Source organism: Blennius ocellaris (assembly GCF_963422515.1).
Source record: "Blennius ocellaris genome assembly, chromosome: 19".
Lineage (NCBI taxonomy): Eukaryota > Metazoa > Chordata > Actinopteri > Blenniiformes > Blenniidae > Blennius > Blennius ocellaris.
In genome coordinates this window covers 23,389,325-23,415,920 of record NC_137668.1, presented here as the reverse complement: position 1 = coordinate 23,415,920, position 26,596 = coordinate 23,389,325, and the positions used below count along the sequence as shown (strand labels likewise).

The 26,596-nt window shown below is 46.8% G+C and overlaps 1 protein-coding gene across 2 annotated transcripts in view; it reads left to right on the top strand.

Moving 5' to 3' along the window:
- mpp7a (MAGUK p55 scaffold protein 7a) overlaps window positions 1-26,596 on the top strand; it is a 120,912-nt gene that overhangs the window by 34,843 nt on the left and 59,473 nt on the right. For both annotated transcript variants that reach the window (XM_080515204.1, XM_080515203.1), the window contains exons 4-5: window positions 2,749-2,829; window positions 13,595-13,726. In XM_080515204.1, the coding sequence (XP_080371330.1) occupies window positions 2,749-2,829; window positions 13,595-13,726 (213 nt within the window). The remainder of the gene's footprint in view (window positions 1-2,748; window positions 2,830-13,594; window positions 13,727-26,596) is intronic.

Sequence of the window (26,596 nt, the reverse complement as noted above, 5' to 3'; positions counted from 1 at the left end):
GGGGGGGGGGGAGGGGAGGAGGGGTGACTGAGGCTCAGCAGCAGTAACCTCGACCCCGGTGGCCGTCCATCAGTGCGACCCGCCGTCTCCCAGCGGGGGTCAGAACTCATGGAAATAATGAGAAAGTCCTCGAAGTGACGGAGCGTCACCCTTTTTACCCCCGTGGCCTCGCACCTGATGCCGGGGGGGGGGGACTACAGGTTTTTCCGAACCCGACGACAACGTCGCCCCCTGGAGGCTCCTCACGCTTTCGCGTTGACCCTTTGAACCAGCGTCAGTCAGCTGTGTTTATCCTTCCTCGGGCGCAACGTCACTCCTCGCCACTGGACCTCGCAATTTAGATTTCATTATTTATGAATCCGCTAAGTCGGTGGACTCGCTTTGAGACGGGGTAGGAGGGGGAGGGGGGAGGGGGGAGGGGGGGGGGCTGGAAAAACAAGTGAACTTCTGAAAAGGCGCAACACGCTCAGATGGAGGATGCAGCCGGGACAGATGTGGCAGCCGGGACAGATGTGGCACGCTGGATAAATAACTACCGTAAAACAAAAGTGCAGCTGCAGATCTGTGTGGGTACGACCGAGTTTAAGTCTTTACTGTAAATGTTTTTGCAGTTTGCTTGTCTTAAAAAAAAAAAAAAAAAAACTAAATATAAAAGGTATGTCTTTTTTTTTTTATGGACAGTTTAAAAAAGTTTAATAAAGTCAAGTTAGGGTGTGTTTGGGGGAAAATGTTTTTAAATTGAGAGTGACGAGAACCAGTTTATAACAGTCATAGAGATCTAAATTGCGCCAAAATAAAAGCATTAAACAATCTGTGGACGTCTCTTTCGTCAATTTATAAGGAATCTGCAGAATTCCTGAAAATGGTGTCATTACCATGTTGGGCCAGGAGGGGGTGCTGCTGTTTGTTTTTGTAAAGAAACCACACGTATACGGAGAACAATACTCTCTATACATTAATAAGAGGAGCAGACGGACAGGGTGGCTGTCAAAATAAAAGCACCAAGTCCCAGGAGAAGGTGAACTGGGAGTCACGACACTACGGAAGAAACCTTCCGATTGTCTCTACTGAGCATGTGCAGAACGATGATTGACTTTGGCCGTGGCGCTCCTGTGCAGTCGTAGTGTTTTAGAAAAGTTGTGTTTCCTAAAACGTGTTTTTTTCAAAGATATGTAGTTGGGACGTTTTCAAAAAATTGTCCGTTTACAGTTTTTAAACTTCACACTTCTTCCAGCTCATAAACAAACATGGCCGCCCCCCGTCGCGGTTTGACTCCGTATTCTAGTTTAGCGTCCAGTTTGCTAGTTTGACATCATCCGGTTCCTCGTCAGTCCACGCAAATGTCGGGTTATTTAGATATTGTTGACGTTGATAGCGTATTGTTCTGTGCACACTGTCTGTGTGGTTTCATTACAAAAAAAAACAACAACAGCGCCCTCCGGTGGCCCGGCAGACCAACTACATGGCCGTCGGTTTTATCTGCCGCTGCAGTGGAAACGCAATCCAGGGTCTTCACTCATAAATCAGCGGTGTTGATGGAGGATCGTGGCCCCGGCCGCTGGGAGCTTCCAGACATTCATCACGAGTCTGACCCCCCCCACCCCCCCTCCGGCCCGGAGACGCTATCGCGTTGTTTTCAGCAGGGATCGGCTTGTTTTCTTTCCCTTCCTGCCGTCCGCAGTTGAAAAACGATCCGGTAGAAAAGTAAATTCAATCAAAAGGAAATGGTGGCAACAAGTGGGAGTTGTCGGTCCCCCCCACCCCCAAAACCCCCCCCAACCCCCTGCCGAGTCGCACTGAACCCAACCCCGTGTCGCCTCTCCTGTGGTTTCGCTTCGGTTCAACTCGAGGTTCGACCGCCGGGTGTCGTTCTCGCCAGAAGACAACTCCCTCACTTGCTTCCCATCATGTCGCCCTCTCCTCCTGAATTCCACCGTTCACATCCGACTCTCTCATCCATATTTCCCCGGCGGCTCCGTTCCGTTTTTTCGTCTCTGATCTTTATCGTCGCTGGTTCAGATCAAACGGCTTTCACAAGATCCGGGACGTGAAATCCTACACTAATGTGGCCGTTTGACTCCCGGACTGATTGAATAAGTGTCTTCACGCTCTAAAAAGCAATAAAAGCTGACTGAAGGGGGGGGGGGGGGGTCAGATCAGCTTCACCTCACAACACGTACGAGTCCCGCTAAGCAATGTTCAGTAATCCTACTTTAGATCCTATCTATGTTTTTTTTCTCCCCCCCATCAGAATTTCTTGTCAGACAGGTGTGCAAATACTGGACTTCCTGTCTCATTGACTTGATTTCTTGAGAAGAAAAAAGAGGATAGGTCATTACTGGTCATTATCGGTTGAATCCCGATCTTTCAAATTGAGTCTTTAAGGGATTCTGGGGGGAAAGATGTACAGCTTTTTTTTGCAATCTAATCAACGTCCTACTGTATTCTGATGTATTACACCGTGTTCTAAATACATTTTCCAGATTTTTCACCCAAAAAAACCAACCTTTCTTATAATGAAGTGTTGTCATTACCGCTGCAATGCGTCCCCGTCCGGATCGATGCAATCAGAGCTTAGATGAAAACACGGCTGCTGACCTTCCTGCTCATAATAAACGTACTTGTTGTCAGGCTATTTCATAAAAAGGAGAAACTGTCATTTGCTTAATGGCCTATGTTTTTTTCTTTTTTCTTTTTTTTCATGTGTTGCATGAGGAATGTGAGCATTCTGTGTTTTCTCCTCTTCAGCTGTCCGACGATCTGGAGGGAAAATCAGCCGCCGCGGAAATCAAAGAGCTCCTGAAGCTGCTGGACGAACCCCATGTGAAGGTGAGCGACGCCCGTAGTTAAAAAAAAAAAAAAAACCAACCCACAGGCGTTTCTTTTCAAGGAGAAGACGAGCAGGTATTTATTTAAATACGCAACTTTTTTGAAAAGGTTGCCATTGCACCACGGCGGCGGCAAATGGTTCTGGTGGCTCCCAGTCCATTGTCTTCTCAGATTTGGTACTTTTATTTTGAAAGTCACGCTAATAACAATCTAACTTGGTCGTCTGTCCAGCTAGGTTCGTCATCCTGTGATTTTACTACAAAGATAAACGGCACCCACTAGTGGCCAAACATGAAAACTACATCTTTTTCAGCGTTTCTTTCATTTTTGCGTAAATAGCAGATTGATTTCACGTATGTTTTCAAAACGCTGCCGTGTCGACGACAAACCTTTCTGGAACTGAAAAATAATGCGTTTTAACTTAACTTGAAACGTCGTGGAAACACAACGTGAAATAACGATATAAAGTGACCCTACATAGACTCCTATATAATAATATCTGACAACAAAATGTATACATACTGGAAATAAACATTACATTTGAATTTTAACCACGTGGAACTTTTCTCCTGAATTGTTGTAAATAACCCAACTAATGTTAAGACTGCTTTTTTTAAATGAAAAGCATCCAAATGTCTTTCTTTGAGTGAGTTGCAGTACAAATAAATACTAATGTGAGTAGAAGGAGCGCAGCGAGAGGAATGTGAGCATCTCGTGTCACTAAAGAAACATCCTGCCGCTTATTTGAGTCCAAAGCTGAAAGACATTAACGTTATTTACAGGAGTATATTTGTTTATTTATCTCAAGTCATCGCCGTCGCAACACTCGACTGTGATGTCACGTTCTCGTAATGCGGTGCAGCCTCGCCTCACATGTTCATTTCCTGAAGGAAACTTTCGGTTTCAGTAATTTCATAGATGAGTTTCATATTTGAATAGGTAATTGTCTGAATTCTACACTGTTGATGGCACTTAAAGGTTTTTCCTCACTTTTTAGTTTTGTTTCTTTCGGCCGCCATTGGATGAATGTGAAGCAGTTTCTGTTTTATCAAATCAGTGGAAAAATATGACATAAGTGATCTTAATTTACCTTTTGTTTACATTTTCTACTTGTTTTTACTCCCTACTATGTAATTAAAGGCCATTTATAATTGAACATTGGTGTTTTCTCACTACACCGTAGTGTATTGCTTGTTTGATTTGTGATAGTTTATAAAATCCCACTTAACTTTGGTTGATTTATTTAAAATTTGATTTCAAAAATTCAATAATTTATGTTTCTGTTTGCTTAAAAAACATGTAAAATTGCAAATATACTTTTCTTATATATTTTATTCTGAGTGAAAATGCAAAAGTTTTCTTCTTAAACCACATCCACATATGAAAAACTAAAAACTTTTCTCGCGTTTTGGCCAAAAAACTTTACAAAAGGTTTCCAGAGTTTTATTATAAAAAAAAAGCCTAAAGATCAACTGTTGTTTTATTAAGATTGATTCTGATTTATGATATTTATTCATCTCAATTTCATTTGTGAAGACAAAAAATTGAGAAAAAAGCACCAATACTTTTTTCTTTTTATGCTGAAACTGACAAACTTTTGTACTTTTCGTCGACTAAAACTGTCAAATATAGAAACGACTAAAATGTGACTAAAACTAATGAGCTTTTTTCGTCCATAAGACTAAAACTTAAAACGACACTAGCTTTTGGTGTCTGTTTACATGACAGCGACGCTCGGAGCTCCTGAAAACGCACCTTTTTGAAAACCGTGACGTCACCCGGCAAGTCGACTCGCAGTTCAGCCTTTAGCCAGAGGGGGCGGCAGAGCGCTGCCGTTTGCCACCGATTGGGAATAGCTTTTTAAACACAGGCTGCTCGCCTCGCTTCCCAAAACAAATGACGCGTTGGGAAATCCCGTCCATTAGTTAGAATCGCTGGTTTCAAACCTATAATCCTCCGTCCCAATAAAGTGCCCCGGCTGCTCGCGTTAAAACGACATTTAAAAAAAAAAAAAAGAAAGAAAGAAAAATGCTCTAAACAGAGAGTGAGACTCTCACCGATGTTTACTCTGCATTTCAACTTGGTTTTTTTTCTCCCCCTGAAAGGAAAACACATATTTTTTATGTTTTATAATTCCTCTGTGTGGTTCTGAGCAGCGTTGGTGAGTTTTATTGCGTTTTAATGCGTTTTATTTCTTGAACAGACGACAGTTTAGTGTTTTCCAAGTTGTTCCTGAATTATAACAAAAAAATGGACGAGTGAAAGAGGTCAGAGGTCAAAGGGGTGGGGGGGGATTGCTCACCTGTAGGCAGTCGGGGTTTGATCCTACATTTTTGAGGTTTTCGGAGACTTTTCCAGTGAAAATACAGCATTGTTTGACGAAACTTTCACGTTTTCTCGTCATTCTGAAAAAGAAATGGCAGAAATGTATAAAACGATTTATGAATGAATGAATTGTACAACAAAATTGAAAGGTTCTCCTATATTCAGTGCAAGAATCATAAAAAGTGAAAAGTATATATAAAAGTATATATATATAAATAAGAAGATAAAAAATAAAAAAAACTTAAGATGGGTTTAAAATCTTTGACATGTTAAAAAGTATTGCCCAATATGTAATCCCACTTGTAGTTACCATGCCAGGCCACATGTTGGTGCTGTTGTTTGTTTATTTTACAATGAATCCACACTTTATGCATGCAGAGGACAAAACCCTATAAACATTAACACGGACAGACGGCGAAGCTAAATTGTCATTACGGCGACTTTCACAATAAAAGTAGCAGGAGAATATCGCAGAATGTCGCGGAAAAGTTCCACCTTTGGGAGCCGATTCCCAAAAAGGTGCCTTTTCAGTGACTCTGAATTCTAAAAAGTCCCGTCAGCGGAGCCGGGCCACCGGACTCGACGTCCAACTTCACAAATGTTTCAAACTAATGAGTGAGGCGTCATTTCAGCCTCAAGACCTCGGAGCCAAACTTTCCTCGTCTCAGACGACCACCGATAAATCAAGAATCACAGTTGTGTGTTTGCGGGAGGTTTTCTTTCACTCCGTCACTTTCTTTTTTTTAATAATAATTTATTTTTATTTAAGGTCGTGCAGATGAACAATACAGAACAGTAAACAATTCCAATGATGTGTGAAAATGAACGATACATTCTAGATACAAAAGTAATACAAATAAGCGCTACCTCAAATACTAGTTACATAATGTGTGTGTGTGTGTGTGTGTGTGTGTGTGTGTGTGTGTGTGTGTGTGTGTGTGTGTGTGTGTGTGTGTGTGTGTGTGTGTGTGTGTGTGTGTGTGTGTGTGTGTGTGTGTGTGTGTGTGTGTGTGTGTGTGTGTGTGTGTGTGTGTGTGTGTGTGTGTGTGTGTGTGTGTGTGTGTGTGTGTGTGTGTGTGCGTGCGTGCTTGTATATGAAACACTAAGTGTGACTTGGTTCTGTTTATGGAGGAAACAGAGGAGAGAGGAAATAGTTTGGTAACACAGAAAGGAGCAAAAGAAGAAAAAAATCCAAAATTATCCATTTTGTAGAAATTGAATGAGTTTGTTTTGGAATCGAGGTTCTATTGTCATAAATTCCGGGAGCGTCGACTGAGATTCCGTAATAATAATATAGTCAGACAGCAGATTTTTCCATTGATCAATACTGATATTATTTCTTTGATTTCCAGTTTGTGCGTCACTTTCTGATCGTTCCGATTCTTCTTGTCTCCGAAGCCTATCGGCTCCTTCTAAACCAAAGTATTATTGCTCTTCGTCTCCATCTGTCCTCCAGGGCAGTGGATCCGGTACCAGCCGGCCCCGCGGTGTAAATCACCGGTGTAAAACACAAGCAGATGGCCGCCGGCCTTTTTGAATGGCGTCTCTGTGCGATAGTAACCGTATCACTCTTAATTATGGCTGAAATGATCCGTTCCCGGGGAGTTGGGTATAAATCAGACGCTCTACAAACTCTCCGCTTCCCTCTCTTCCTCAAACTTTACTCTTTTTTTTTTTTTTACGATCTGCACATGAGAAAACAACTTTCACCCCTATTAGTCCCCCCCCCCCCCCCCCCCCCCCCCTCCAGGTCGGTAAGACTAATATTGACAGTGATGAAAGTGCCAATTACGACGGCCGCCTGTTTCCGGTACGCAGGTTTTTGTGTCGACTCCCGTGTAAAAGTCTGAGGTGGAGGTGAAAGCGTATACCCTCCTCTGGCTGGTAACCTGTTTTCACCCCGGGCTGGTGGGGGGGGTGAAGGGGGGGGGGGGGGGGTGTTGGGGTTTGGGGTGCGGTAACAAGAGGCCAATGCCAGGAATGTACGTTGGGGTTTATTTAGCCAGGCTCAGTGATCTGTTTTCCTAGGATCCTTATTATCCCTAATGAACACAAACGCTGGGAAAAATGAAGGAAAGAAAACCCCCCTCCACCTCCCACCCCAACCTACCACCACCAACCCCCCCCAACCCAACCCCCACCTCGCTGGACTCCCCCCTCGACCAGGAGACGGACCTCAGATTAGATTAGGAGGCTAATCCAGCAACGGCGAGGCGTAACGAGACCCAAAGACTCGTATCGGTAAACCTCCACACACAGATCCGTGTGTGTGTGTGTGTGTGTGTCTGTATGTGTGTGTGTGTGTGTGTGGGTGTGTGTGTGTGTGTGTTGTGTACCCGTGTGTCAGCGGTCACCCGCCAGGCCACGTCACCATGTGCTATCTATTAGCATTCAGCTGTTGCTGCTACTTCCTCCGGTTTTTACAAGGAATTAGCCGCGGCTCTGCTACGGGTTGTTAGGCAAGGCTGTGGGGGGGTCGGGGGGGTTGGGGGGGGGGGGGGGGGGGGGGGCACACGGGTTCAGAATATCAGCTCTGATAAATGGAGTTCAGAGGAAAGGTCGAGGTGTTCAAGGAGTTCCGTCGGCACTACGAAGCACAGATTCACGTAAAATCCAAAGGTAATCTAAACGCTAAAGTAATCTAAGTATCTGGAGAAATAAATATATTAAATTGAAAAAAATGTATTATTCTAAAAAATGACATTTATTATCACATAAACAACATAAAAAAACTGGTGCTTTATCGATCTTATGATCTTGTTTCTTTATCATCTTATATAATATATATAATATATATATATCAACTAGATTCTTATAAAAAGGCACCAAATCTTTACATTTGACAAAGTGCATTGTAAAATCATTCTACATGTATTTACATAAGTTGATCAAACGATTCTTCTGCATGAGGTTGTGTTTCATCACAAAAAGCAAACAGCACCATCTAGTGGCCCGGCAGGCTCACGACGCCGTTTTCATCATGTTCAAAAGCGAAAACGCCAAAGCGGTGGAGTTTACTTGAAATGTTGCGCAAACGGGGCCCTTAGTGAACGACGGCGGTCAAAGATCAAGCTTTTAAAATAGCGATGACGCTTCTGTCGGGTTAGAATTCTTCTTCTTTCCTTTAAAATGGCGCCAATCTGTCAGGAACACGTATTTCTTTTTGGATGCAGAAGTTAATGATGAAAACCTAAATGATTCCAGGATTCGCAGTCCGGGACGGATCCAGTAACGTCAAAAACAGTGTTTTGTCACAAGTGTCGGTCACTTGGACTCGAACGTCAACAAAAGTGATCCGAGGCGCGTCGACATCAGAGCCGTTTGCTCTCCGGCTGCTGAGGTACGACTTCGCCTCGGAAAGCTGCTCCTCATTAGCAGAGAGGATTCCGGTGGCGCCGCCCGCAGGCCAGATTCTGTGTTGACCTTGAGCTGCTGAAAAGGTTAATCTAACAAAATAAAAGCCATTATATTGGTGGAATGTTTTCCAAATGACTGGTAGTTTTACTAATATAATTTAACTTATGTTGACGGTTCCTCCCTTTTGACTGATGTAAACTTTTTTTTATGGATTGACTGGAACTTTTTTTTCCCCTTCTTTTTAAGGAAGTACATCTATTATTACTGTGATATTTCTTCTGTCTCAGCTTTGAGAAATTAACTTGAAGATAAGACCACCTGAAATATTTTCAGCCTTTTGAGTTGCCAGGACTGAAGTGCTATGATAATAAAGTACACACCAGGTTCACGTACTATTTATTTATTTATTTATTATTATTATGACTATTTCTATTATTATTATTATTATTGTATTTTTATATTTTTTTATAATTTATTTATTGTTGATTTTATTGCATTTTTATGTTTTTTATAATTAATTTGTTTGATTGTATTTTTATATTTTTTTGAATCATTTTTATAATTTATTTAATTACCATTGATCGTTGTTGTTGTTGTTTTTCAATTACTTCAATGGTTTTATACAAGTTTTTACAGTTTGGCTTCGTTTCCATGAATTTCAAATTAAAGTGCATTAGGTTTGTGTTCTTATTCATTTCAGATAAGTTTCATTTTTATAAAGTAATGTTTTGAAAATGACGCTCGTTTTGACGGAAATGGCGGAAATGCCGAAAACACTGTAGTTCACTATCGGGCCAGTAGATGGTGCTGTTGTAAGTTTCTAATAATGACATACAAAGAACAAAACTCTCTAAATATTAAACAACGGGAGAACATGGACAGACGACCGAGTCGGATTGTTATTACGGTGACTGTCAAAATAAAAGTACCAAGACTAGGAGAATATGGACTGAGAGTCAGGACACCGCGGAGGAAAACGAAATCTTCGTAAAAAACGTTAAAAAAAAGATGGCGTCCGCAAAGTCGAGTAGCTTTTGTCTCTGTTGACATTTTGTTCTGACGGGACGACGGTGTCCATTCTGTTGTCGCCGAAGTTCTGTTTGTAGTTGTGGAGGAAACTTGTCAGTGTGGACTCTCCATCCATCTGTCCGTCTGTCCGTCTGTCCGTTTGTCCGTCCGTCCGTCAGTCCGTCCATCTGTCTGTCCACTCGTCTGTCCGTCCGCCAGTCTGTCCGTCTGTCCTTCCGTCCGTCCGCCCGTCAGTCCGTCTGTATGTCCGTCCGTCCGTCCGTCTGTCCGTCCGTCCATCTGTCTGTCCGTCCGCCAGTCTGTCCATCTGTCCTTCTGTCCGTCCTTCTGTCCGTCCGTGTGTCCGCCCGTCCGTCCGTCCGTCTGTCCTTCTGCCCGTCTGTCCTTCTGCCCGTCTGTCCTTCTGTCCGTCTGTCCTTCTGCCCGTCCGTCCGTCCTTCTGTCCGTCCGCCCGTCTGTCCGTCCGTCTGTCCTTCTGTCCGTCCGCCCGTCCACCCATCTGTCCGTTTGTCTGTCCGTCTGTCCCTCCGTCCCTCCGTCCCAGTGCATCATCCCGACACGCAGAACAGGTTCAGGTTCCCTTTATTGTCCTCATCTGCAAACACTTTGTGTTCGCAGCGTTCCAAGTCCGTCTCTCAATACCATAATGACGACGTCCCCAGACATACAGTGTGTTTATGTCCACGTCGGATGAAAGCCAGGAACATGTTGTTAGGTGTGTGTGCGTGTGTGTGCGTGTGTGAGTGTGTTTAATCTGTGAAAGATAAAACTGAAGGAGAGCAGCGAGGATTAATGGCATCTGAAAGGGGTTTGGACAGGAGGACGCGGCGAGGACGAGACAATTAAACACGGACTAGAAGGCGTGCTCTCGTGGGAATCCCACCGTTTGCTTACGTTCTGGTCTCGTCTGCAGATTTTCACCGGGTCGGATTGAAAAGTTGGAAGCTTGTTTCGGTACCGACGCGAGTTCAGGGAGGAGCCGGGGAGTTTGGCAGGTTCTTGTTGAAGCACATTGCTTCTACCGGGAAAACTAGAATCCTACTGTCTGAACCGGGGAGCGTGGAGATGGACGGCCTTTCTTCTTTATTTATTTATTTTAAGTTCATGGACCCTTCACATACGTTCATCTGAATTGTGCGGTTTTACCCGTCTGGACACACGGTTATTTATTTATGTCCAAATCTGTCAAATTTAAGATCTAAGAACTTATTTGCCACATTTACCAGTAATATCAAACTTTAATAATATAGAAACAGAAGATTTAACATGTGTGAAAGATTTAAAATGTTTCTGCCGTTCCTGGTTTGAAGCGGATATTTTGAAAACAAACGAGACGGCGTCTGTCTGCGGACAAGTCAACATGACAAAGTTTTGAAAACCATGTCTGTTTACATGGAAACACGGAAAGTGATATAGTTGGGATTTGGGACCATTAGGTGGCGCTATTGCTCTTTTTTTTTTTTTTTCCATATTCCCATTGTTTTCATGGAAATGGAGTCGGAGTATTTTCAAATCCCTGACAGAAACGTTCAGGAATCCCGGGACAGTCCAGTCCAGTCCAGTCCAGTTCTGTCTAGTCCAGTCCAGTCCAGTCCAGTCCAGCCCAGTTCTGTCCAGCCCAGTCCAGCCCAGTCCAGCCCAGTTCTGTCCAGTCCAGTCCAGCCCAGTCCAGTCCAGTCCAGCCCAGTCCAGCCCAGTTCTGTCCAGTCCAGTCCAGCCCAGTCCAGTCCAGTCCAGTCCAGTCCAGTCCAGTCCAGCCCAGTTCTGTCCAGTCCAGTCCAGTCCAGTCCAGCCCAGTCCAGTCCAGTCCAGTTCTTCCCAGTCCAGTCCAGTCAGTTCTTCCAGTCCCCGTCCAGTCCAGTCCAGTCCAGTCCCAGTCCAGTCCAGCTCAGTCCAGTCCAGTCCAATCCTGTTCAGTTCTGTCCAGTCCCAGTCTAGCCCAGTCCAGTCCAATCCAGTCCCAATCCAGTCCAGTCCAGTCCAGTCCAGTCCAGTCCAGTCCAGTCCCAGTCCAGTCCAGTCCTGTCCAGTCCAGTCCAGTCCAGATAATAAGAACTAGAGAAGCGGATTTTACTGCTTCCTCACAGAACTAAACGATTCGACTTCTTAGATTGTTGTTGTTTGTTCGGACTCTGTTGGTTCTTTCTGTCCAACTCCGTTTCAAAAGGCGACGTAACGACTTTGTTATCGTCGGTTGTGCTTAATTTCCTGCTCGGGTCGCGAAGCACAAACGACTAAAAGCCGCTTTATAGTTCAGTTTCACACGGATGTTTTAACACGGCAACCAATGATTGTGTGTCCCCGACACTCCGAGGGCAAATTATGCGACAGAAGTTCACCGCTTCCACAACAACAACAGTCTGTTCCGAGCTTCAACGGACTTTTGAGGATTATTTTTACCGGCTGGGATTTCGGCCAGAGTGAAAAACGGCTCCGGGGATCCTCCGGACGGCACGGCGGCAAGATCTGCAGCAGGAAGCCGGCCGCTCCCCTCGTCCACCGCCGGGTCTAGTCCTGTTTGGACGTCTTCGGTCTGCGCTGAGATAAGACCACCGGCACGCGTTTGGACGTTTTGACCTGCTGGTTTCACACATCAGCCGGCCGCTCAATCAAACCTGATTTGTTTCAGGGGGGGGGGGGGGGGGGTTTAAAGGGACGCAAAACCAAGTTTATTTATATGAAAAATAATCCTGAGAGTGAGACCTCCAGCCCAGCGCGCGCACACACACACACACACACACACACACACACACACACACACACACACACATACACACACACACACAGAGGGAAACACGATCTGAAGCTGCTCATGTCGATTCCAAAAAACACATCAGTTTGAAATAAAAAATAGCAGAAGGATCGAGGCTGAGAATTAAAACGACCGACGTCGTGGCTGAATTTCCTCGTTTTCATTCATTCGTAAATAATTTAGCAAACTTATGACGTCGCTTCCAACACGTGAACCTGCTTTGTGTGTGTGTGTGTGTGTGTGTGTGTGTGTGTGTGTGTGTGTGTGTGTGTGTGTGTGTGTGTGTGTGTGTGTGTGTGTGTGTGTGTGTGTGTGTGTGTGTGTGTGTGTGTGTGTGTGTTCCTGACACCACCCACAAAATACACACACACGACACATACATCACACACACACACAGTGAGACACATACATCACACACACGACACAAAACACTAACTGTACAAAAAATATTCACACAGATATATACACACACACACACACACACACACACAACACACATAAACTACATACACTGACACACTATCTAAATAAAATCCAGTCTTATTGTGTGTGTGTGTGTGTGTGTGTGTGGGGGGGGGGGGGTTAGGCCATGTGTTTTATGACATGGGAGCACGCTGAAGTACAGCATTCAAGATGTTTCTAACTGGGAGCAGATGAGAGGAGGACACACACACACACACACACACACACACACACACACACGCAAAGCCTCCTCTACCGTGGAAAAAGCTGCACGCGTCCAGCCGCATCTCGGTTCGGACACGCAGCCGTTAAATAGTTTAGAAAATGAATGTCTGAATGGCATCATTCTCGTCTGCATCCCCTCTCTCTCTCTCTGTCTGTCTCTCTCTCTCTCTCTCTCTCTCTCTCTCTCTCTCTATTATTAATGTCTGCTCAGGAACGTGTGAAATATCTGAGGCGCATGAGAACTTGATTTCTGTGAATCCGCCGCAGAATATCTCCTCCCCCCCTCCCCCCGATACGTTCTCGCCGCTTCGTCCCCCGTCGGAAGGCGTCACTTCTCAGGCTCCGCCCCCCCCGCCGCCTGCTCCCGGGTCCCTTTTGATCAGGGAGATGTATGGCGGCCCGAGCGAGAGCCTGATGACAATTAGAGCAAACTCTGGCCTCGAATGCATTGAAATCCATCACCCAGAACACGAGTGGGGGGGGGGGTTCTCGGATTCGCTCCCATCCTCGCCGCCGTCTGTCTTTCCTCAGAGATCGAATCTTAACCCGCCGCGATGCCGTGCTTGATTGGAGCGAGGTCACGGTTTCACGGACAACCTCCATTTTGTCTTGCAGACGCTCCTCTCCGTCCACGACACGGTCGCCCTGAAGAGCTACGACCCGGAGCTGCCGCCGCTCCCCGAAGACCTCGACGACGACGAGGATTCCGTCAAGATCATCAGGCTGGTCAAAAACAAGGAGCCTCTTGTAAGCGGCGTTCACGTCATTAAGGTTGTACGTTTTACGTGTGTCCGACACCGACGGTTCTCGGACCTTTTTTTTACCGAAACGTCGACGGTGCGGACGTCGGGGCCTCGGAGGCCTGGTTCAGATCGGACCCCGAGCCTCTTGAGTGGATTTCCAGCTGGTAATCGCGACGTGTTTGGGGTGTTCCGAGCGCGACCCAGAAAGTCCTGCGCCACATGAAAGGCACAGACGGTAAACGGCACCATAATGCCGATGTAAATGCAGGGAGGACTTGGGACTGTGGTCCGATCGGGCCAAACCGCTCCCCAGAGGTGGTCAGGGATCCACGGCGACCACATGAGACGGCAGTCTGAGTGCCACTGCGTCAGGAATGCACACACACACACACACACAACATGCTACGCCGGGGGAAAAATACGTAATCGCACACAAACGATCCCGAAAAACCGGCGAGGCCAAGCGGCCATTATCCGACGTCGCCTGCAGGGGCCGAACCAACCGCCGCTGCGTAAGTGGGCATTCCTCTCCGCTTTCGTCAACAGTGTTCAAGCCCCGATTCGCTCATCTGAACCGAAAAGAAGATTCATGGACGGGTAGGTTGTTTTTGTTGTTTTTTTTTAATTTGTGTGATTCTGGATTCCGGAGCAATAAACCTAACGAGCGCGAGAAAGCGTATGTCGTCGCCAACGCCGACGTAACGGCGTCTCCAAGGTTTCCCCCAATCCTGGAATTCCTCCAGCGTGGAAGCGCGTCACCGCACCACAAATGAAGCCCGATGCCATACATGCCTTTGCGGGGTACTCGTCTGTGGAAGTCCAACCCACAACCTTGAAGTTGTAAGTGCAACCAGAACCAGCCACAATTACCCCGGCCCTCGGGGTATTTTCAGCCAGTCTCGGCCCGGGCGTCTGCGGGGACGGCTTCCTCTTCCTAGCCCCGGGGCCGTCGCGACGTGCCTCTCGTGTTCCTCAGACGTCGTCCGAGACGACGACGACAACAACAACCACCACCCATCCACCTCACCCCTCGATACCCCTGCATTCCTCTCGCCAGCGAGCGACCCTGCCTTTTTTTCGTTGTTTTTTTTATTTCAACGTTTCCTCGACTGTCGGGTGACCTCGGTGTCCCCCGGCCCCTCGACCGCCCGTCACAAAGGCCTTTAATCTGTCCTTGCGCCGCTTTGATGTGTGCTTGAGGCCCCGCCCATTCTTTGATCTGCGGCCCGCCTCTGCTTTCACACGGCAGGCTTTCATCCCGTCCGCCGCCGCCGTCCCGGCTCCGGGCCGGACACACCTCAGCCTTTTTTTGTTTTTTGGTGTGTTCTCCCTGCCTTTTGCTGCTTCCTGCTGCGACGTCTCCCCGGGGCCCCCGGGGCCCCCGGTCCGGGATCGCCTTTCCCTTTCCCCCCGCAGCCGTAACGTGATTTACACCACCCACCCCCTCCCCCACCCTCCGGGGCCGGTTTAATCGCCGGGGCCGGCATTATTCCATTACACGACTGGATGCCGTTCTGTCTAAGCCGCTTGGCTTCCCGAGAGCACCTGAAACGCACATTTTACAACGTGTGATACTGAGCGCGGTTGCACAATGTCGAAGGTGTTAATTATGTCCGTGCAGCGACGTAGCGGCTCTGGTCGGGGTTTATGGGTTCGGGGGTTGTTATTGTCTGCCTCCGAGTGTCTAAACCGGGGAAGGTGCTGCCGGGGGTCACCGCGGGGTCAGTTACATAAATACGCCTCCCAATTTTGTGTAAAAAAAATATCTCTAAATATGACATTTCAACAGCATCGCCGCAATGTTACCGCTTTGTTTAGTTTTTTTTTTTGTTTTTTTTCTCCACCGGCGTATTTAATTACGGCCCTTCTCGACAGGCTTTGAAGCAGAACAGGGCTGCACATTTAGGATTTGCAGCAGGAAATCAAGCCGCCGTACCGTCCGCACCCGCGTGGGATACAAACACGGTTCATTCATCGAGGCGGTGAATGCACTCTTGCAAGAGGAAACTTTAAAAAAAAAAAAAGATTGAGCGGTCGCTCACGACTTTGAGTGGCGAGTTCCAGCCTCCCGGTGGCGGACGTCTTCTTTGGCTGTGGGGAAAATATGAACGTGTGAAAGCGAAGGGAAGCGTGGAGGATTTACCCGCTTTGACCTCGCCGCCGGACAAGTGTGAGGAACCCCCCCCCCCCCTCCGTCATTTCCCTCGGTTCACAATCCCGCGAAGAAGAATCAGCCCCGAGAGAGTCGGGGCTCCATCTATCAGACGGTTCCGGAGGGAGCGAGGAAGGTTCCAATGGTCACTGACCCCCATAATCCCCCCTATCAGAACCTGTTCGCTCCAGATTCAAGTGCCGCGATCCGTCTTCTTTCACACGCGTTGACCCCTCACGACCCCCAGGGCTTGGAACCTTGCCGTCGCCCACTCCCCCCCCCCCCCCCATACACCCTTTAACGCACAATTCGTCACGTTTTAGCCGACGTGTCGCGGCATCTGGTTTCCCCCCAGGAGTCGGACATTTGTCAAAATGACACAGCACTTATGGAACAATAAAGGTTTTTCAAAAACAACCACCAACATGAACTTGAAGGCCTTAGGCCAGGCCTCCTGCGGAGGTCAGTGTGATACATGAGAGTGACCTGCTGACATTTTCAGGTGGATCCGCTAGCTTGCGGACTAGCATGCCCATTAGCATGCTAGCAAACATTGTCTGATTGAGCTGAAATTCGGTCGGTGGCCTAATGGGGGCGCTGCGGTCATGAGTCACTAGCTAGTTAGCTGGTTTTGACACCGTTTTTTCAAAATAAAAATCATTTAAAAAAAAAGAATTTCTTGGAGAAATTGGTTGAGAACTTCCCCGCAGTTCGTCGCCGCGCCGGATCAATTCGTCTTCGCCCCTTTAATCCCACGGAAATCGGTCCGAAAGACTCTCGGACTCGGGTCTTTGTCGTCACGCTCAGAGTTGCGCAACCCCTGATTCCTGCGCTGGCTCTTCTTACTCCGGTGTTTTGCGACCTGGCGCTTGGTCGGCACGCGATTCATCCGTCAGGCTAATTGTGATTAGTTGCGTGGATTGTGTTCAGTAGCTCTGATGAATCGCCGTTTCCTGGAGTGTGACTTCATGCCGCATTGCAGCGAAACTGTAAAAAAAAACCAACCTCCTCCTCGACGGGGCTGATTTATTAGCCCGAGTGTCGGGACGGTGAATTAATTGGATCTGGAGTGCGGCACAGATACTTCGGGCTGCTTTTATTGAGAGAATGTGTTGTTTTGGGTAAAGTTTCAGTCGGAGCTGGAACATCAGATACACACTGTAAAATAAGAATTAAAAATAACAAAACACTCCACTGTGATTTACAATGAAACGTTGGCAACTCCTCACTGTGAAAATGTATTCGAGCAGTTTATTAAATGATATTCCCCAATACAGCTTTGTGCTCATATATGAGATCCCATTAGGGGCATGAAGTGATCTGCAGCACAGCACAAGATTCACCAGCATATTTCTAATGTGAACTTTTTACATTTGGTCAAAAATTAAGTGGTATTAAAGAACTACCAGTTATTAAAAGTTATGTTGGGGAAAGGGAGACGACGCTTAATGGACATTTTCCCACATATTTATACCCACATAATCTGAATAAATTAGATATTTTTGCAAGAGGGTTAATTTACTTGACCATGTGTAGTATGAAACTATTGCAACGAAATCTATATGAATGGTTGGACTGGTGCAGCTACTTACTGTAGGTACTGCAATTGTTCTTGGATTTGTACCTTGTAACTTGTAATTTGTAAACAGGGCCTCAATGCCATTGACAAAAATCATGATACTAGTTTGGCGGGGGGATTCATCCCACTTTAAATAGTATTTTCCAGTGTATTTTACATAAAAAAAAAACAAAAAACAGAACAACAAACAAATGTTAATGTTTCAGTCAATTCGATGAACCATTTTGCCAGTTTCCTTTCGATGATTCGCTCTCAAACGGGAACAAAAGCCGATGAGCGTTTTCTGGACGACGGTCCGAACATGTCGGCGCCACAAAGCATCATGGGAAACCCCGCCCACACAGGAAGCAGAACCGGCGGCTCGTACCTGCGACGGATCGCATGAGAAGGAGAGGCAAACGTTGCTGTTTACGTTCGAAGCGAAGAATTAATGGAGCAGCTAACGACATTAAAGCAGACGGCGCACACATGCTAGCGTTTTCCAGACGAGGCCGCGTGCTTTAAAAGCCATTCGTCTTTCACTTGATGGATTAGTCTGCGAGTGTCTTCACGGGATGATGGAGAGCGTTTGTAATGCAGACTGCTTTCCCCATGTGTGTGTGTGTGTGTGTGTGTTTTCCATTTTCCTCGTTTGTTAATAAGACGTTATCGGTTTCGCAATGCGATGCTAGTTAGCGCTCATGTTTGTAATTGAAGGGTTTGAACCGACCAACAAGGAAAAGTTAAGCTTCAATTTGATGTCTGATTATTACTCTGATTACTTTGATACAAATTTGACTCGGGAACGAGAAACTCGAAGCTGCGTCTCAGTAAACTGACAAAATAAAAGCGTTACAGCCGTGAACAGGAAGTGCACCCCGTGTTTCTGGTGGTTTTGGCAAAACAAAAGTGGAAGCCGTCAATTAATATTCACCCAAAGTTCATTTCACACTAAAACATCTCGTATGTTCGTGATAGTTGAACCCGGAAACACACGTTTGGACCTGTGAGTTAAATTAGCTGCGTTAATTTCCATGAATCCTCGTGTCTTTGCTCGGTCGCAGTTTAGGTCTCTGGTCGGGCTCCAACCACAAGACCAAAGAAAAATAAATTAAAAACTTGAATAGTGAAGAGAAACATGTGCCTTTAAAACATGTTATCGGGAAAAAAAATTGAATAATTATAGATGTGTATAAAAGTTTTCAAAAAAATGCAATAAAACTGAGTATTTGGAGATTTCTGACAAAATACTTCTTTTAAAAAAACAAGTCAATGCTAATTATGTAGCGCTACAAATAAGATTTTGTTCAAATTTCCGAAGTAAAAATTTTAACATTTTATCGAAGAAAAAAAACCAGAATGACAAGAACGAAGCAGAAAGATGTCAAGATAAATTAAAATATAAGATAAATTAATATCTTCACGTATTCACGCTTTTTGTCTTTCTCAGTTTTCAGAGATTAAGAAGAAAAGTCAAATTTTATGACATAATTCTTAATATTGATGAAGAAATATTAATAACCTTGAAATAGATTTTGTTCTAAAATACAAACATTTTCTTTGAAATTCCAAAGCATTGTGTAAAACACATTCTAACAAATCTGAAAATCTAATTTCATTTGAAGCATGTTTTCATTTTTAGAAACATTTCAAATGTAGATATTGAAGCTAAAAGATCCAAAATGAACAATTTTAAGAAAAACTGCAAATATAAAAAAACATATGATCAAGTTTGAAAAAAAAAAGTCAAAAACTTCAATAATAAATCCAAATAATTGAGAATAAGCAAAACTGAAATATGAATATGAGCTTTTTTCTAATCGATCAATAAATGAATTAATTTCTCTTTGTGGACTAAAAAGTGCCTCCAGAGGCAAGAATTGACTTTTTGACCATGAAAGAACCAGAAATGTTTTGTTTGGAGCTGCAGGATGTTTTTCTTCATGCTGGATTTGGTACCATTTGAGCCGGATGCTGCTCCCTGACAGTCTGGGGGGGTGGGGGGGGGTTCAAGGTCAGGGACCCCCAATGGTGGGACCCCAAATTCAAGGACCCCCCCCCAATGGAATGACCCATTTTTCTTCCACCGCTGCTTCATCTCGTGCCGTTATCCAGAGATCCTCAAGTGACGCTCAAAGTTCTCCTCTTCCCTTCAAAATAAATGTCAAAATTGGTGGCGTATTACAGAATCTGTATTTCTAATATACAGTGTGAATTTTTAAGTCCAACAAAATCATCAAACTTTGTGGATTTGACTGGATTTGCTCGTCGCTGAGTGGCGCTTGATGCTTCCTGTGGCTCATATTAACTGACTGGAGAGGCTTTTATTTTGTTGTTTTTTTCCATCTAAACTCTCAAACGTCATTTATATATGATAAAATCTGACCTATTGAACAAATCTTCCCCTCAATCAATGTGAAATCACTTATTCAAACCGTGTATGTTGATTCATTTATTATTATTAGAAGTTTAGAATAAATGGTTGACATAAGAGTTTTTATGGATGATGCACATATTTATGTATGTATATATAAATATGTATGTGTGTGTAATATATATATATAGTTGGGGATTTGGGGTGATAGAAGATAGAAATGTCTTTTTTCTGTAAAGTTCAATGAGAGCATGTGGAGATCAGTTGTGGGAAAAGCCCCCACCCCCCCCAATGTAAATGTGCCAACATGCTTCTGAAGCCACATGTGAAAACGTCTTCCTCTCCGTCCAGCGTAGGACACACACATCCCCGGCGAGCCAGCAGGGGCTGAATGGGGGGCATTGTCGGGCTGGGGTGGTGGTGGAGAGTGGGGGGGGGGGGTGGTGGTAGGTGGGGGGGGGGGGGGGGTGGGGGGGGGGGGGTGCCGAGGAGGAGCTCCTCGCTGCTGGAAATGAGAAGTGACATGTGAAAGTGCTGTTTTCTTAACGCGGGATCACGACGGGGGGAAAGGAGCCAAATAATGCCAGAGCAGAGATAGATGTGTACACACACACACACACACACACACACACGGTATGCAATGACTAAGTATCTGGCATCGTCAGCAAAGCGAGGAGACGGCAGTTCCTCTCGGTGAATCACCGCACTGTCCTGAGCCGCCACACACACACACACACACACACACACACACACACACACTGTACGGCCAGTAACACACACATACAGAAGAAGAAAGGAAGGAGTGAGGTGTAGATGACGAATGGAGGTGGGACGTCCTGTCACATCCCCCCCCACCCGGCCCCCCCCGGCCCCTGGAATCCTTCCCCCTTGCTGTAATTATCATAATAAGACTTTCATTTTTCTCAGTGTTCTTTTGCTTTACAGCCCGAGGTTAAATAAATAGAACCGGAGAGGACGATGGTCGATCAAATGTTAAATAATACGTCACCGTGACGCCGTCGCTCCTTTTGGCTGCTCCCGGTCACGGTAATAAAATACCAAATAAAACTCCACTACGAAGACGTAGGAACAAGTCCTGGCAGCATTTTGAACAATTCAACAGTTTACAGGTAGTTTTTACTGGTAGTTTCTACTCTGTTGCGATTTCACCGAACTCCTGTTTACCGTCTTGATTCCTCGGGTAGAATTTGTCTCGAACCGTCTTCCTTCCTTCCCCCCGGTGATGTAAGACGAGCCGGTCGTCAGGGCGACCCACACGTCGCCGCCGGCCCGGCAGTAGTTCAGCCGTTAACGAGGCAAACTTGACTTTTTAAATGTCGTCGGTGTTGATTTGCAGCAAAAGATGACGGGTTGAGAATTTTAGAATTTTTTTTAATCTATTCTGCTAATTTTTTTTACAGCGTGTGTGTTGCTCTTTACGGGCCGTCATGACACTGAGAGGGTTTTGTGACCTTGACCACATTTCAAGCGGAGTTGTAAATACTCCAGGGTGGGGGGGTTGGGGGGGGGGGGGCGCTTGAGTCGATCCCACTGAGGTAAGGTGAAGTGACACACTCCCAACACCAGATATGATTGGAGCTAATTGTGTTTTAATGTTTGGGGGGGGGGGGGGGGGGGGAGGGGGCTCACATCTGGAGCGAGGACGGCCACCATGTGTTTCCACTACTCTCGTATCAAGACCCGCGAAACGCGGCGGGCGGCGGGAGTTTATTGTCACCGTGACACTTTTTTTTTTTTTTTTGCTGTTAAGTGACATCATGTCAAAACACGCCCGTGTTGGCCCCCGCCCCCCGCTCCCCCCCGTTTCCCCCCATCACTCCTGATTCACGGGAAGGAAACAATGTTTGGTTGTTTGGGTTCGCTTGTTCGAAGGCCGCGAGTTTTGGGGAAACATAGCGCCGTGCTTGTTTTCGTCGGTGTCTGCACGCCCCCCCCCCCCTCCCGTGTCATCCCTCCATCCCGGTCATGGAGGGGTAAACACTGTGATGAGAACTCCACCGCTCGCCGTTCCCTCCCAGTAAACAACGGCTGCGATAGAGGAACCAGATTTCAAGTCCCCTCTTTCTTTTCTCTTCATTTCTTCCCCCCCCCTCGCCTCTGAATGAGGTGTCGGCCATTTGTCATCACCTACTTAAGGCGGCCGCCTCGCGGACAGACGTCGCCGACGAAAACAATCGGGAGCGTCTCCGTGTGAGGGACGCACATCGAGCGGCGGCCGCATCTGGAGCTGATCACGCTGGGGGGGGGGGGGGGGGGGCGAGGTGCGCGGATCGCCTTACCGATGACTGATTCCACCGCAGCTCGGAGGCTGTCCGCAGGCCAGCTGACCCCCCCCCCTCCTCCTCCTCCACCTCCTCCTCCGTCACCGCCGCCGCCACCCGGCGTTCCACCGTTGTGTTTCGGGCCTTTTCCGCGTCTCAGAGTTTACTCTAAAGTCTATTTTTACACCCGTCTGGAGGGCCGACCGCAGCCCAGATCGAATCTGTCGGCGCAAAGCGAAGCCCTGAAGAATTAGCAGGGAGTGAAATGAACACGGGGAGTTCTGTGTATCGGGCATCGCGCAAGTGATCTCGCTAAGAGCTGCCGGTATCTTGAAATCTCATTGGGAGGTTGTACTGCTTCTTCTATCAAGCGAGGCTGCTGAGTTTTCAGCCAATGAGGCTGAAAAGAAGCTTTCTCTCCAACAAAACAACCAAAAAAATGACTGTAGTAGGTCAAAATTAACACCAAATGTCAATTAAAATTCGTTTTTGTCTGTTTAACCAAAAAAAGAAGAAGCAGAAAGGAAATGGACACGTCTTGCCTCAGATTGATAGTTTCTATATTGACATCGTCTCCTTGAGTGTCGTTTCTTTGGGTTCATCCTGCGTTCGTTGAATAAATAGTTTTTAAACGCTTCAATCTCTTTACAAGAGCTGTTTGTCTTTTAGCTCTTTTAGCTCGTTTATCTCGCCTTCATCTCATCATGAGTCAATAAATAGCTTCCTACTAACATATTCCTCTAATTTAAAGTTCCTCCACACGGGAAAAATGTAGGAGCCGCTTTTAGTTCTTAAAGTTCATCTCTGATATCTTGTCGATACCTTTCTAAAGGAAGTTCCTCATGACACTCCGTCAAGCGTTGTACTTCCAGTAATTCAGATTTTGCGAAAGGTACCGGACAAGAGCCCACTTGTTCACTGGATCTCGATCAGTTTCACATTTCAGTCTCTTCCCCTGGCTTCAAGACTCTTTCTTTGAGAAATTCTGGCTTTTTATTTTTTCTATTGTCGGGTCCAATGTTTTCGCTGAAGATCTTTGATTTCGACAGAAACCCTTGCGGGGTGATGTCGGTGATGAAAATCAAAGCAGCGGTTTGATGGATTTGTAAACGAATGGACTTTGCTGTGATCGATTTAGGAAACTGTGGAGTGGAAATTAGTGGTGAAGGTCTTGTTTTGGTGTTTTGGTTTATTCTCAAGTGATTCTTTTCATAGGAAAACTCTCTTCTCGAGCTCCTACCGGTCACACGACTGTGTCCCATATCAAGAATCACAACACTTTTCATGATTGGTGGTTTTTTTCCGCAGTATAACGAAAAGTTGTTTGGCCTCTTTTAAAACCCCCTGCAGTGTTTTTCCATGCGTAAACTTGAGTTGATCTACTGGTTGGTAAAGTGGCGCCTCGTCTCTAATTGCTAGCATCGTGCGGCAAATTCGTCCGCCTCAGCCAACTGTCCAGCGTCCAGCATGAGTTTCTCCGTCTCGGGTCCGTTTGGCGCTGACTTCAGGTGCGAGCCCCCGGCTGCGCTCTGCTCGCAAACCACCCCCCCACCCCTCCCAAAAAAACGCCGGCACTCGCCGCCACTCATGCGTGCGAGTGCTTTGACAAGACGTCAGCGTTCCCCTTCCCGACTTCCTGCGCCGTTTCCATTGCACGAGTCCCGAATGGCTTCCATGTGGCAGCAGGCGATGAAGGCTCCGCGTAAACCCAACCGTCGGCCGCGCTAACGCTCCGCCGCTACAACCAAGGAAGCCTATCGCTGCCCCCCCTACCCCTCCCCCCGAGGGGCTTTACCTACCTGGATCCTTCCTCCCCAGAGCACACCGCGGAGCTTATTTAGGTTGCAGAGGCCCGGACTGTTTATGTATTTGTTTTAGCAGAACAGGCGCTCCTCGTTAGCGGCCACGCTCCACTGGATGCCGATGATAGCAGCCATGGGGCACCACCGCACAGGGGAAGGTGGCGCGGAGTTCAGCAGGTTGGACTCGCTGCCTCTCGGTGCTTCCAAAAGGCTTTCGTCAGGCCTCCAGGAGCGGCTGACGGACCCCAGGAGGGTTTGGGGGGGGGGGCATGAAGGCCGGCGGTAATGAGGCAGAAGGGGGAGCTGCCGTGCGGCGAGAGGGCGAGAGACGCCGGGATCTTAACGTGTCGAGGTGTTGATTAGTCGCTTCAAAAACCACCGCGACCCGGAGTCCTGTTGCCGGGAGAGCGACTCCGGCGCACCGAGGTCTTTCGGCCACCTAACAAGTACGACTGCATTACGAGATATATGGTCTTGGTTTTGTGTGTTTTTTTTTCTCCCTCGGGCTCCGCATCTGGAATATCAAGACAATTTTCACTTGTTCCACTGGCTGATTTTATGACTCGATACAAGCCAAAAACACCTAATATTCAATATTCTTAACTTATTTTTCTTCCACTGCGTAATGTGTTTTAGATGACGGCATTGTTTTCAGGACCCCTGACTGATGAAATGCATCGCGATTCGCCTAATTGCATGTGTGTGTGTGGGGGTGGGGGGGGTGGGACCGCCGCGTCCAGCGCTAACCGGAGAGGCACGATAATGACTTTTGTCTCGGCACGCGGCCGTCTCCAAGCCAAGCTAGGAACGAGACGAGAACAAAAAACTCTTGTTGTTTGCCTTTCTAGGAACGATTTCTTCCTTCACAGCGGAGGACAGAGGAGAGAAAGATTAAATAAGCTGCCGATGGCGAGCGGCAAGAGAAATTGGTAGTAAACGGGGGGAACTAGTAAAACCGGCAATTTTGGAGCAAATTTTAAACAAATAAAAATAAATACTTTGAGTCAATAAAATTCTCTGAATCTTAGCGTTTCAATGCTAAAGGCACCGTGTCAAAGTAATATATATTCTCTTTGCTATTATTGCCTTCTGGGATGTGTTGAATCCAGTCTCTGCTTGCTGAGGCCATTAGAATAAAGCTGGCGAACAACTTTAAATAACATTATTTTCAATTTTTTTTATTCATTTATATAATTGGGGGATTAATTACTATTATATATACTATTACTAAATCCTGTTTTCAAGCAATATTACAAACACTTTGTCCCAAAATCAAAGATTTATCAAGCAGGATCTCTGAACAAAACAATTCCTGTCCAATCAATGCCTCTTCACAGTCGAACGATTGATGGACGTTCTCCAATTCTTCTGTCTTTAGTGTTTGCAACCGTTTTTCTGAAGACGTTGTTAAAGAAAAGGGAGTTTAACCAACACGTGTCACAAAAGTGTGATCGTACAACTGAAAACACGGAAAAATCTGAGGTCAGACGTCACTATTTGCTCCTCGTCGTTCTCCTTTAAACTTGTTTTTTTTTTTTTACGGCTCGACAAAGACGAGTCTGAGCCATGTTGACACAAGTGTGCAAATCTCCCTCCGACATCGCCAATATTATGTTTTCTGTCTCCATCATTCTCTCCTTGTTAGCCTCCATGACTCGCTCTTCTCATCCTCGCTCGTCGTCTCTCATCCCTTTGCTTTTGCACTTTTCCTTCTCGTCTGTTCACTCACTGAGGCACTCCGTCGGACCCTTCTCACCTCCGTCCTCCACTCCCTCCTCTGCTCTTCCACTTACCCCCCCCCCCCCCCCCCCCGCCCCCTCCTTCTGTCTCGCTCGCGTTTCTGCAGCAGCGTTTTTTTTGGCTTCTGCCCCGGCTTCTCTTATCAGGGCCGAGCTCATTTGGCTACCGTACCCCGGCGCCGAGTTCAGCCCGGGGCTGGCCAGAAGGGAAGGAAGCCCCCACCCCCCCCCCCCCCCCACCCCCTCCTCCTCTCCCGCCTCGCTTGTTGGCTCGGCTCCCCCTGTGTGGGTCCGTCACATTGGAGGGCAGTGGGTCAGATTCCACAAATACGAAGACAACAAATTGACTGAATTTCGTGAAAAGAACTGGACGAGTCGGAGCTAAAAGCAAACCCCCGCGCCCCCAGAAGGCTGCATCCTCGCGTTCGTTTTGCATTTGCGTGCAAAACGTGCCGCCATGTAATCACCGCCGCCACTTGCAGTCAAGAAATCATAGAAGGGGGGTTTGTTCTAAATGGCATCAGGGTTTTCCAGCATGTGATTCGAGCCATATGTGTGAAAACGCAGTTCCCCTCTACTGCAAGACGGCCTGGAACCCCCCCCCCCCCCCCCCAGACCAAGGCCGCCTCTCTTTAGCTGTTTGGTTGCCCTTTTCGCCTGCCACCAGCCATCGGGAACCTCGAGAGACGCAATAAAAACATCCATCACTGCAACTGGCCACCAGCCAGCTCAGAGAGAAAGAACCGATCGGGGGGGGGGGTTAATGACCCCACATGTCTGAAACCTCCTCAGAGATTTCCTGCAGACTTCCCATCTCACCCTGTTGTCTGTCCCTCGCCGTGGCCCTCCATTACCGAGAACGGCCTCTCCGACCTGTTGCGTCACACACAGCTGCTTTAAGTCACAGCCGGGGGGGGGGAGGGGTCGTGTGGCGACCCTGACACCACAGTCCGACGGCGCTCATCCC